The 11,349-nt window shown below is 42.5% G+C and overlaps 2 protein-coding genes and 1 non-coding gene across 3 annotated transcripts; 2 read left to right on the top strand and 1 right to left on the bottom strand.

The window, feature by feature from the left end:
* The first annotated feature begins 1,861 nt into the window (after positions 1-1,861).
* On the top strand, positions 1,862-1,964 carry LOC115749796. The gene has a single exon (XR_004016388.1). It is a non-coding gene; the product is annotated as a U6 spliceosomal RNA (small nuclear RNA).
* Positions 1,965-3,094: 1,130 nt separating this feature from the next.
* LOC115749746 (protein SODIUM POTASSIUM ROOT DEFECTIVE 3-like) lies at positions 3,095-4,969 on the top strand. Its single transcript, XM_030686707.2, has 3 exons — positions 3,095-3,951; positions 4,238-4,313; positions 4,425-4,969. Exons 1-3 carry the CDS (start codon positions 3,397-3,399, stop codon positions 4,586-4,588), a joined length of 795 nt encoding a protein of 264 aa, XP_030542567.1. The 5' UTR covers positions 3,095-3,396; the 3' UTR covers positions 4,589-4,969.
* A 251-nt stretch (positions 4,970-5,220) lies between these two features.
* Positions 5,221-10,762, bottom strand: LOC115749742. Its single transcript, XM_030686695.2, has 5 exons — positions 10,368-10,762; positions 9,400-9,488; positions 7,243-9,198; positions 6,465-6,651; positions 5,221-5,933 (listed from the first exon to the last, which is right to left on the bottom strand). The coding sequence occupies exons 1-5, from the start codon at positions 10,447-10,449 to the stop codon at positions 5,320-5,322; spliced, it is 2,928 nt and encodes a 975-aa protein (XP_030542555.1). The 5' UTR covers positions 10,450-10,762; the 3' UTR covers positions 5,221-5,319.
* Between the last annotated feature and the right edge of the window lie 587 nt (positions 10,763-11,349).

Below are 11,349 nucleotides of genomic sequence, written 5' to 3' on the forward strand. Positions count from 1 at the left end.
CAAAAACGGTCGTCGACAAAATACCTTTTACCAAGCATTGTTTCTTCAGTTTTCTTAAGAAGAGATGAGTTCGTTAGTGATTTCGGATATGAGTCTCAATGAATCACAAGAAACAGAGTTACTTCGTGGAAATTTAATCGATGTTAAAGTGGGAGATCCAATACCGAAATTCAATCGATGACGAAGATATGAAAACTACAACTAAAGTATGGCAATTGAAAGTTGCGGAAAAGTAAAGATAAAGATGAATTTGGTAGAAAGTTGAGTTCTTCAATTGATTGAGATCAAAGCCTACAATCGATAGTTACAAACGGAGGCTACGAAATTCAAATAAATAAATAAATTCCCAATCTCCTATTTTCTAGCAACACGTGAGCTCGAAAATATTGCTAATCATTAGTTACTCGTTGATATGATGTGATGACTTCATCTTCAAATAACTCATATCTACTCTCGTCAGTTGCATGTCAATATCGATATGGATTATTTCATACCGGATAACCGATATCTAACAACACTTGAAAAATATCGCTACTCGTTAGTTGCGGGTCGATATCGATGTCGATAACTTCATCCTAGATAATTCATATCTAGGAACACTTGAGCTTGAAAATATTGCTACTCATCGACTAAATCTATTACTGATCGGTCATAACAAATAAGTTGGTCATTTTAAAGAGGCTCATTGAGCAATACACAATTCTAGGTAGCAAGTTTCGAGGCCGGACTTAGACATAGTGGTGTTGATCTACATGTCACTAATCCAAAGGTGAATGTATAACTTAATTACGGCCGCGACATTCGCAGCAGCCCGGCGCAACATTCTTCCGGCCATAACCTCCGTCATGGCTTGCATCATGCGGTAACGAACGTTTGCTGACGCCGGTCTTGACACGAGCAGATCACTCCATCTTGAGCACGATACGACAGTTCAGCTGTTGAACACAATTAATGGCTTTTCAATCAATATTGGCATGATCACGACACTAATCAGGCCCGGTTCTCGAACTATTTTGGACAAGAGAGGGGGGACAACCTCCAACAACATTCGAAAATGCTGAGTGCTAATGGTGGTATCAGCCTCCAGAATTCCATCAAGGGTTCAGTCATGATCACAGTTGGATGCTTCAGCTGGCCTTTGCTTCGTTATTCTCCAAGTAATGAATCCATTTATGACTCATCTGTTTTAGCCTTTTTTCAAATTTTTAAACCCATTATGGCCGGCCCACGAAATTTGACGCGACCCATCTAATTAATCTTAAGTCATTAAATAGGTTTTAAACCCATTTGGACACACCTAAAATTGCTTGCAATTCTCCCTCTTCCCACGTAAAAACAATCTCTGGTATGCCCAATACAAAGAGAGATCGAAAAAGGCAGATTGATCAAGTCAAAAATGCTCGAACTCGACACCAACCACGAGATCTTATGTACAAAAAACCACGACCATCTCATTCTTACAGTTGTGTCGGAGATGGAGTTCCCTGTACAATTCAGTAACAAACTCATCTTCTTGGCTTGGACAACATGGATGATAGGCTGGGTCGACCTGTAGATAAGCTACAAAAACCACGACCATCTCATTCTTACAGTTCGTCCGCATCCATATCGTCGTCATCCTTCTCTTCGAACAATGACGCCACTTCTCGTAAAAGCCGAGGAGGCTTCTCTTCCTCCCTTTTCTAGTGGATTATTTCGTTGGGCTAAGCCCAGCCCATTTGTCCCCATTAATGTGGGCCAATAGAAAAAGTTTCAGCCAAGGAAGCTTCGAGGGCGGAGTAGAAGGCTGCGACGAGTCCCAGATCGGCCGTGAACGCACACGCACCTCAGTTTATGTAGTCCAACCGAGATGAGAGGGCTTATCTCTTCGGAGACATCCGATAAAATTGGAACGATATAGAGAAGATTAGCATGGCCCCAGCGCAAGGATGACACGCACAAATCGAGAAATGGTCCAAATTTTTTTTTTGTTATTTTTTTAGTGCTTTCACCGCCCATATTTTGGGATGATTGCGAAATTTGTTACAAATTTTTCATGATCAATCCCCGGTATACTCTCTATTATAATTGTGAAAATCCTAGGAATCATGCTAGATCTTACTTTAAAAGAACAGTAATACCAATTTCCCAAAGTGTTGTACATTAGGGTGGATCCTCTGTCCCTAACAAGAAGAGTTGACCTGGACCTCAGGTAGCGTTACCCCCATGGAGCCACTGGTGCTAGTTTCTCAAGGACCATCCATCACCTCTAACAAGCACAGTATAAGAAGAAGTCAATTAACCCAAAATACCCAACCTTTTTGCCTCGCATTATTGTTCGCGCGGATCGACCCGTCCATCCACTTGCATCGAGTACAGCTCCATCGGCGGCAAATTGAGTGGTGGGATTGAACACGAGATCTAATCATGTGTATAGCGCGCGCCTAAACACGCATTAGATATTAAAAGATGATTGAGTATTCTCTTTCATTCTCAAAATATAAAGGCTTGATTCGATATCACATCAATCGATATAAGCCTGCGTCGCCGGTTTTCAACCTTGGCGGGTTATTCTTTCTGGAGCAAAAAGATTATTCAGAAGGCCTCCAAAAGAGAACCCAATTTATGTAAACAATATTTCTTCATCGTGTGGTGCAAGCAATCTCTTTGTACTGCAACCCTTTTTTAAGTGTGCAGCTAGGATGCCATAAAGATCACATTCATAAAGGAACAGGCAAAAAAAAAAAATGAAAAAGAAGAGAGAAGAAAGCCATGGAAGCATCTGATTCCATAAGCTTGTGAAGGAGATGTATTTGGAGCTTAGCTTATTGGGAGGAAAAGAAGAAGAAGAAAGAAAAAAGGAAGTGGGCTCTGTATCTTTTGCCAATCCATTGAAAAGAAAATTCTGCAGATGGCTCACTATCGGGCCGAATATGTTCCATAAGAATATATCCATGTCCTTGTCAAATCCACTTTCTTTTGCCCTTCTCAGAATTGGGTAGTTCTTCCTTTGGCCAAAAAAGAAAATTTTACAGTCCTATCTTTCCTGTGATTCTCCCATCAATGCTTTTAGACTTCTGCCCTATGATCTTCCCCTTTCTGTCTCCCTTCGGCTTCTTTAGTGTAATGAGAGAACAAGGTAGTTCCTAGACTTATAATGGATAATCGCTTGGGGGTCTAGGAGACTACGGCTAATCGCTGTTCGACCAAAAAGTAAGACTCGCACCGAATCACGCGACCTTTTTACCGCGCTAACCGTGGCTCGGGTCCTACCTAGGTAGTTTTATCAGGATGAGCAATAGGATTTTCGAAATACCCACATGAGGAAAGAGATAAATAGAAGCCTTAAGCTTTGAAGCAGAAGGCCAAATCTTCATTTTAGTTCACTAGCTATCCCTTTCCTCAATCCCTCAAGACATGAAGGAAATACACAGCCTCCATGCATCCCAAGCTTCGACTTCCACAGCCACCCTAATGGACAAATCCTCCTCTGTCGGACTCGGAGGCCGAGCCATCGACCGCCACAACCCAATCATCACTGATTCAAGGAGACTGACCACCAAACAGTCGCCCACTTCCGCACTACATGTGCCTTCGCGTGATCCACCAAGTCAACTAAAACCGCACCACCATCAACTTCAGAGCACCAGCAAGAAAGGCTCTTCCAAGCCAACTCCTCGTGATGAAAGCAAGATCTCTCCCAAATCGAGTGAAGGCCGAAAGGATTCTGTCAAGGACTCATCTTTGAAAAAGAAGGATGTTATGCAAAAGACAATTGCCCTTCCCGGTGACCTTTGCACCCCTCCTAGTTCCTCCAGATATCTGTTAAGTGACACCGTTTTAATCAACGACGACTCAGCTTTAACTTCAGTTTTGGATGAGCACAAGAAGAGCCAGTCTTCGGATCGGTTTGAGCGATTTGGCAATTCCAATCCCTCGGCCTCTTCTCGCTCAAAACCCACTTCAGACCAGGTAATCTCTCTCTCCCTCTCTCTCTCTGGACATACATTTCCTAGAGATATGAAGTATCTTAAATAGACAAAAATGCAGTGGAAACAAGCGTTAAGCATATTTGATGAGCAAGAAGATGGTTCCACCTTGTCATACTATCCTAAGACAATCTCGACCAGCCATAATCCATCGCAGTCACACATTAGATGGATTGTTAAGGTTCTCTTAAGAGCATAGCTTAGAAACTTACGAATTGGATTCCCTTTTACAAAGTACCAACGAAAGGCCTGATGATCTACCTTTGTAGGTTGTCGTATTGAGGGTCTCGCTGCACTGTCGAGGGTGCGAAGGAAAAGTTCGAAAACATCTGTCGAAGATGGCCGGTAAGAGCACACATGATTACTCCTTTTGCAATTTTTGACTCATAGTTCTATTATCAACTCATTCTAATGAAATTGATTGAAAGCTCCTCTTTGTATGATGGAATTTTGCAGGAGTGACATCCTTCAACATAGATTCTGCAGCAAAGAAAGTGACGGTGGTAGGAGATGTGACGCCTTTGAGTGTCCTGGCAAGTGTTTCCAAGGTGAAAACCGCCAGGTTCTGGCCATTTGCCCCGGCAGTTTCCTCGACCAATGGATCAGACAGCAAAATCTGAAACCCGGACGGAACAACAGTGTTCCTACGTTGTAAAGTGCACAAAGCATGATGAAACGCACACCATATATTGTGCTAAGCATAATGGCCTTGCCCCATCTTTTCTTGATGAAAGTTACTGGCGGCATCACTCGATTCCGCAGTTCTGCAAAACAATTGGGGTTTAATTCACTTGGTTTTTCACCAGGAGACTGATCCTACCTTGTTCTAATATTGATTCTCCTGGTTCAAAACCAAACCAATCCAAAGGTTTCTGCAGACAAAAAACCATGCTGAAAGAATTCATTCGCTTGTCCATTGTATGATTAAGTGATTCGGTTATGCTTTATTTCAGTCGATCATGTAATATGCACTCTATTTACGCAACTGTTCTTCTGCTGGCTTCAATAACGTCACATCTATACAGTAATTTCTGATCCCTCGAGCATTGCTTCAAACATTTGACCTCCATTATCATGGCTTTTCATCTGTAGAGCTCCTCCCAAGTTACTTCACTAACCAACAGGAAACATCTTTTTACATTCTATGCATCTGCTTACTTAAGCTTAGTCCAATTCCAACTAAAACAGGAAAAGATAATGGCGCATCTACAGCCAATATTCATATTCTGTCCAGGTTTGAAGTAAGCGGTCGTGCATGGATTAAGGACTTACAAATTTTTGTTCACTTTATTATGGCGCGGAATGATAGCTTGATCTGCATACATGGAAGTTCCTAGGCTGAAGAAGTATTCTACATAGGCAGTACTTCAGCTACTAGATCATCTATCAATAACCTCTCGACTTCCCTACCTATTACATCTACATCATCTCCTAAGTTCAACCATGGTGATTCCCTCGCTAACAACTTATCAAGCACTCCTTTGCTGCCCTTCTTCCCTTGGCCTGTCAGAATTCGGATCAGACCGTCCTGGAGTGAGTCTTTATCCCACTTAAAATCCAACTTTGATGCCACCGGATGGACCCATGGGTGCGGATCCATAGGTTGCTGGTAAATTTCCACGAGAGCTGAATTAACACGGTCAAAGAGTAGCTTCCTTGCAGGCCTTGAGGAACTTTCTTCGCAGTACCTTTTCTCTAGCTCTTCGAACACCAGTGGATTCACAGGGCACTCAGGAGAGTGCCACTTTGCAATGAACATTTCGGGATCAGAATTGTCGTAACCTGAGCTTATTAAGACACCAGTAATATAGGAAGATTCCCAGCTCTCTCCAGTTCTGTACAGTCCTCTATCTTCTGAGAAATGCATCGATCCTTCCCCAGCATCTTCATCACTTGAGATTAGCATTGATCCCTCGGTACATGCTTGAGATTCCAGTTTGAGTAGCTGCAGTTGCATGCGAAGCCCTTGAAAAGGAGTAGTCAATGGAAGGAAATAAGTAAAGATGAAGTTAAAAAGAAGCCTAGATATTTCTTAAATTATTTGATGGTTAAGGTCTATAATGTTTGTCCAGCATTTTAACATTATAGCTGATAGCTTGAGGAAAAATATTTACTTAGTTTTACAGAAGTAGCAAAACCAGGAAAAGTTCAATGCTGATCTCAAATATCAACTCTACCATTAAAAGCATTGGGCTAAAGCAATGGTGCATTTCTACCAATCCAGTGAAGCGGAAGCAGCGGAAAGATAAATAATTTGAAACTGGAAAAAGCACATAGCATCATAAACTACACAACTCTCAAATCAGTTTCACTTCTAGTGGTTGCCAACCCCAGCGATTACTGCCATGCTGTCATCACAGCCTCTAAATAGGTGGAAAATAAAAGGAGAAATGCACATATTTCTCAGCTAAAAAATTCTACTCTTATAGGTAACAATGACTTGTGAAATTTCATCAGTACCAAGAACAGGGAAAAAGCTAGTGGCTATGTGATTACCATGAAGGTCAGCACTGAGACTCTCAAAGCATTCAGAACCCGATGAGAGATCGTCCTTAAAAGGAGCTTCCAAAATAGAAACTGGGCTGGGTTGATCTGCCTCCTTCGAACTTGCAGAAGATTCAGATTCAGGTACCAAATGAGTTACGGGTTCTGGACTCCCTCTAGATGGATTGATAGATTGATCCTGGAACAATGAGAGATAACGAGTGTAATGATGATCCAAACTATTCTACCACACTTTTCACCAGCAGAAAATGCAGTCATGGACAACGTTTAGAATATCTAGGAGGTATAAGCAAAGCAATGCATTTGCAAAGCATTGATGTTCTGACTGATACGTTGGTCTTAAATGAGAATACATAAGTCAGGGTTTTACAAAGAAAACTGCTGCGTACTTCACAAAGATAAAAGTTGAAGACCAAATATCTAGCAAAATTCTCCAGCTAAATAAGCAATTTTCCTATTTATGACTATGAAGCCAACCGAAGAGATAAGCCTGGGCTTACGAACCCGAGTATTATGCAGCAGCCTTGCTAATTCTCTGCATGCAATAACACAAATAAGCACTTGTGGGTGAATGCATACAGGCGTCAAGACGATGTACAGGAAAATGCAGGAAGACGTATATTCTTTGATGGATATTATAACAGAAGAAATTTGTGAGACATGCAACAGAAAGTAGAAAAACTACATTTCACGTATCAGAAAATGCATTTCTAGGAATGTTCCCTCCAAAAAAGGCGTCCTTAATTTAGAAATGGAGCATCAATCATACCTGGACATCATCTGGATAGGAGACAGCAGAGTTAACTTTAGTTGATGGATGCTCCGGATTTGAAGGTTCGGTAAGCGAGATTGCCGTCTTTGACCCCATATTGGCAACACCACCATGAACCACACCCCCAAATGCCTCAGACACAACAAGGCTCTGTTCAGGCTGATCAATCTCCTTGATGCTACTTCTCCTTTTATGCTGAGTCAAATGATACTCTGATGAAGCATCACTGCTGTCACCACTGCTGCAGCGTAGAGGATGACATTCGACATGTCTTGATGTGAACTTTCTGTTGACAAAACTATCTCTGATGTCAAAATTTTCCTTCACAGTCTTAATCTTGTCCCGTCTCACCATCTCTCTAGCCATCCGGTGCCTAGAATCAGAAGGAGCTTGACTTTTAGGACTGCCGAAGACTGCAGATGAAGCAGGAAGAGATCTAGATCTAGATAGCTTATTCACACACACATCCTTCCACCCATCTCTGCTGCTGATGCCCAAAGGTTCGACACAGCTCGCAGATGCATCGACTCCAGCAAACTCCGTTTTGAATCCTTCTTGGACAATCTTTCGACCTGAATCTGCACTCCTCGCTCGCTCATCAGGAGTAGTGAGCATTTCAGCCAGTGTACAACCTCTGCTAATTTCTCCAATCTCTTGAGACTTGTGAGTCAATTTCCACCGCTCTGAGAGTCTCTTTTTTGCCTCCCTACTCACAGATGACTCAGCAGAAACTGATGCATGTTTATATCGGTTTTTACAGTTAACAGACTTTGTATTCGTTGATGCAGTCGCGTTCGTCAATGCAGTCGTATCTGATTCATAGGCAGAGTCGCTCAGAGACATGGTAGATGAGCTATCATCTCCAGCATAGCCTCTTGATTGGACAGGCGCTATATAGATTGAACCAGAACCATAATTGTTCCTCATTTTCCGAGTAATTCTTCTGGCAATTTCTCTTGAACCCTTGGACTTAAGCTCCATATCCGCGTGACCAAAATGGGTTTTGTTTCCTGACAGATCTTTATCTTCATTCCTATAACTTGCATGCTCTAGATGATTCCTTGTGTCAGGAGAAAACGAAAGTGAAGTCGGAGAAAGGCTAGTTTTGGTAGCACCATGTGCCTTCCCAAGGTTTGGCTTTAAAACAACAATCTGGGTAGGAAGAATATCTGAGGGCATTGGCCCCTCTAATTTAGACGATTTGAGAGTATTATGAGCTGTACTGCTGAGTGGTTTACCAATAAACTTGTCGTGATAAATCTTCGGTGATCTGCCACATTTTCTTGGGAGATTCTCTCGCCCCGGTATTGAATCTACACTCCTGGTTCTTTCTGGAACTTTTGAAGCAGTCATTGAACTAAAATGTGATTGAAACTGGGGACTTTGAAGATCATGCAGATGCTTCGTGAACAACGGATCTGGTTGCTGCAGAAATTTGAGAAGAAGATCTTTGTTTGAGTCCAGCACCTCTAGAGCATCATCAAATTCCTTTGAATCCTGAAGCTTATCATCAGTCGAAAGACGTTTTGCATCAACGAATTTCTGGCGAATAAATTCCATTTCAGCTTCAGTAGCGGTAGACTTCACAGTCCCTCTTTGTAAGTAAGTATTAGGCTGTAACTTTGACATTTCGGAAACTTCAAACACGTCTTTAAATTCTTCCTCCTCCTTTGAGCTCTTCCTAGACGATCGGCGGCTGGAAGACGCACTACTCCTTTCAGCTTTCTCTACTTTTCTCCCGGACTGGTGACCGTCCAAATATCTCTTCTGTTGTTTATGACCAGGCTGCTGAAGTGGCAAGCCTTCGAAACCCATTAATCTTGCAATGACACTCGGTGACTGTCTCTTGGATCCATTTTCTTGCAACATCTCATTGGCTAATAATTTCTTCATAGGAGTACCACAAGTGCTGGCAGCTTTTTTGCTAGATCTCAAACGTAAATTCAGCATGATCTACAAACCCAAGTAAATATAGTAAGAACAGTTATCTTACGATATGTGTTCTTACGATATACAATTCATGCTAACATGAATATGGCACTTCACCTCGACAATCACTTAAATAGAACACAAAAATGCAGCCAGAAATTTGTTGTTTCTGAGATTCCCGTCCAAAATAATTATAACAACAACAAGCAAGTGTAGCCAACTCACCAAGTCTTCGCCTGAAGTACCACTACTTTCGGAACTAGATTCAGATGCCAATATACCAAAGCTTCTCTGTCTTTGAAACTGCCTGTTTCCTGGAATGAAGCCGTATAGCATCAGAATTTACTAATTCAAGGTTGATAAATCGGTGAGTTAAGCTTGGGAGAAAGAGCCATGCCTAAAAATTCCCAATCAGAGTGCAGAACATGAGCAACAGAGAAAGTGATACCTTTACTAATCGGCCCAACATAGAAACATTAGAGGGTACAATATGGAAAGTATATGGCATATGCTGAAGGAAAGAAATAAAAAGAAAATTCGAGAAGAGTATGATAAGATGAAAGAGAAAAAGCACTCGGCAATTATTAGTCAAACAAATGCAATTATTTCTCATCAAACCCAGAGCTCTCTACAAAAGCAAAGCTAAATCATGGCGACAGCACGAGAGAAAAGCGAGATATTTACTAAACAACCAGCTCTCACAGTGATGGACAAGCGAAGCCGAAGCTCGAAAGAAGCAGCTCAATTCCGGCATTAAGCAACGCACCCAAAGAGATCACAAAAACGTGGGAGCTAAAATCACAAAATTGGGCACAAAAACAGAAGTAGAAAGCAAGAATCGCTCTGACAAGAGGCAGGTTAAAGTCCACTTTCAACTCCGTCAACGCATTTTGGGAAAGAACAGGCCATGATACGAGCATTAAATTCCCCGTTCGAGCTTCGACGCTTTCTCAGCACCCAAACAGATCGCGAAAAATTTCTTCCGTAGCTGGAGAGAATGCAACAACAATTCGTAGCAGGAAAGGGAGAAAACAGAAAGACGATCCGCATTTCAACGCCGTGCAAGCCTCGTCCCAACGTTTTCCTCAGCTAGTAGCGACTCATCGGCTTCCATTATAGTCGCTGTAGCCAAACACGACTATAGAGTCCGAACAGATGGCCAGAGAGAGAGAGAGAGAGAGAGAGACGCTCACCTCCGCGCGACGAAACTATGCGGCCGGAGTTCCGATCGGCTACGCAAACCTTCGACCTCTTATGGCGAAATGCGGCCTCCATCGACGCTCATCGGAGAGAAGACGCCAAGACACGAGCTGTTTCCCTTAGCACTCGAGCTCGCGCAGCTCGAGAATCCGAGAGCGCATTTCACGGGCTAAAAGCACTCTCCCGCTAGAGAGAGAGAGACAGAGAGAGAGGTACGACAGCGCTAACTTTGCGGGAGCCGAGCATTCAGGTTCGAAGGAAAAAGTTGTTTTTCTTTCTCTCTCTCTCTCGCGGAAGAATTTTCAAAAACCAGATCTACGAATCGAACAGAGAAAAGGCGAGCAGAAGAGAGCTTTTTGGTGCAGTGGAGGAGAGGGAAAGAAAGGTGGAGAAGAAGAACGAAAATGAAATCATTGAAATGGGAGAAGGAGGGAGGGACCGCAGCCGCAGGCAGAGAGGGGAACCGAACCGGACGAGTTGGCGCGCTGGACCGGTCCGACCGGAACCGGCTGGACCGGTTGCGCGTGTTTTGAACTTTCAAATTAACCGAAGGGACTGACGGCGACGGGCCCTGGGGGAGCCTCTCCGCGCGGGCAATGCACGTTGGGAGGGTGTGTTTACTACAGTAACGCGAATTAACCCTCAAATAAATAAATAAAAAAAAGGTACAAAAGTAACAAAGTCAAAAGCCACGGCCCCCGACCAGGTTTGTTTAGGGTAAGCATTCTTCCAGGTTTTAGCGAATGCAAGATAAGTTCCAAATTTCAAAAATTAAGAAGATCGATTCCGAACGGGTAAGTATCGGAATAAATTTTTATATTCTTTTTGTTTTATGTCTTCCCGAATCCCGCCGTATTCATAACGTCCGATTATGAGTGTATAATCTGAAATCATTAGCCCGAGCTTTCATTTCTAACAATACCTATGACTAAGACTTTTACATTGTTAATATTTCAAATTCTTTATGTATCTAAA

This window comes from Rhodamnia argentea, chromosome 7 (genome assembly GCF_020921035.1).
Source record: "Rhodamnia argentea isolate NSW1041297 chromosome 7, ASM2092103v1, whole genome shotgun sequence".
In the NCBI taxonomy this organism is placed as follows: domain Eukaryota; kingdom Viridiplantae; phylum Streptophyta; class Magnoliopsida; order Myrtales; family Myrtaceae; genus Rhodamnia; species Rhodamnia argentea.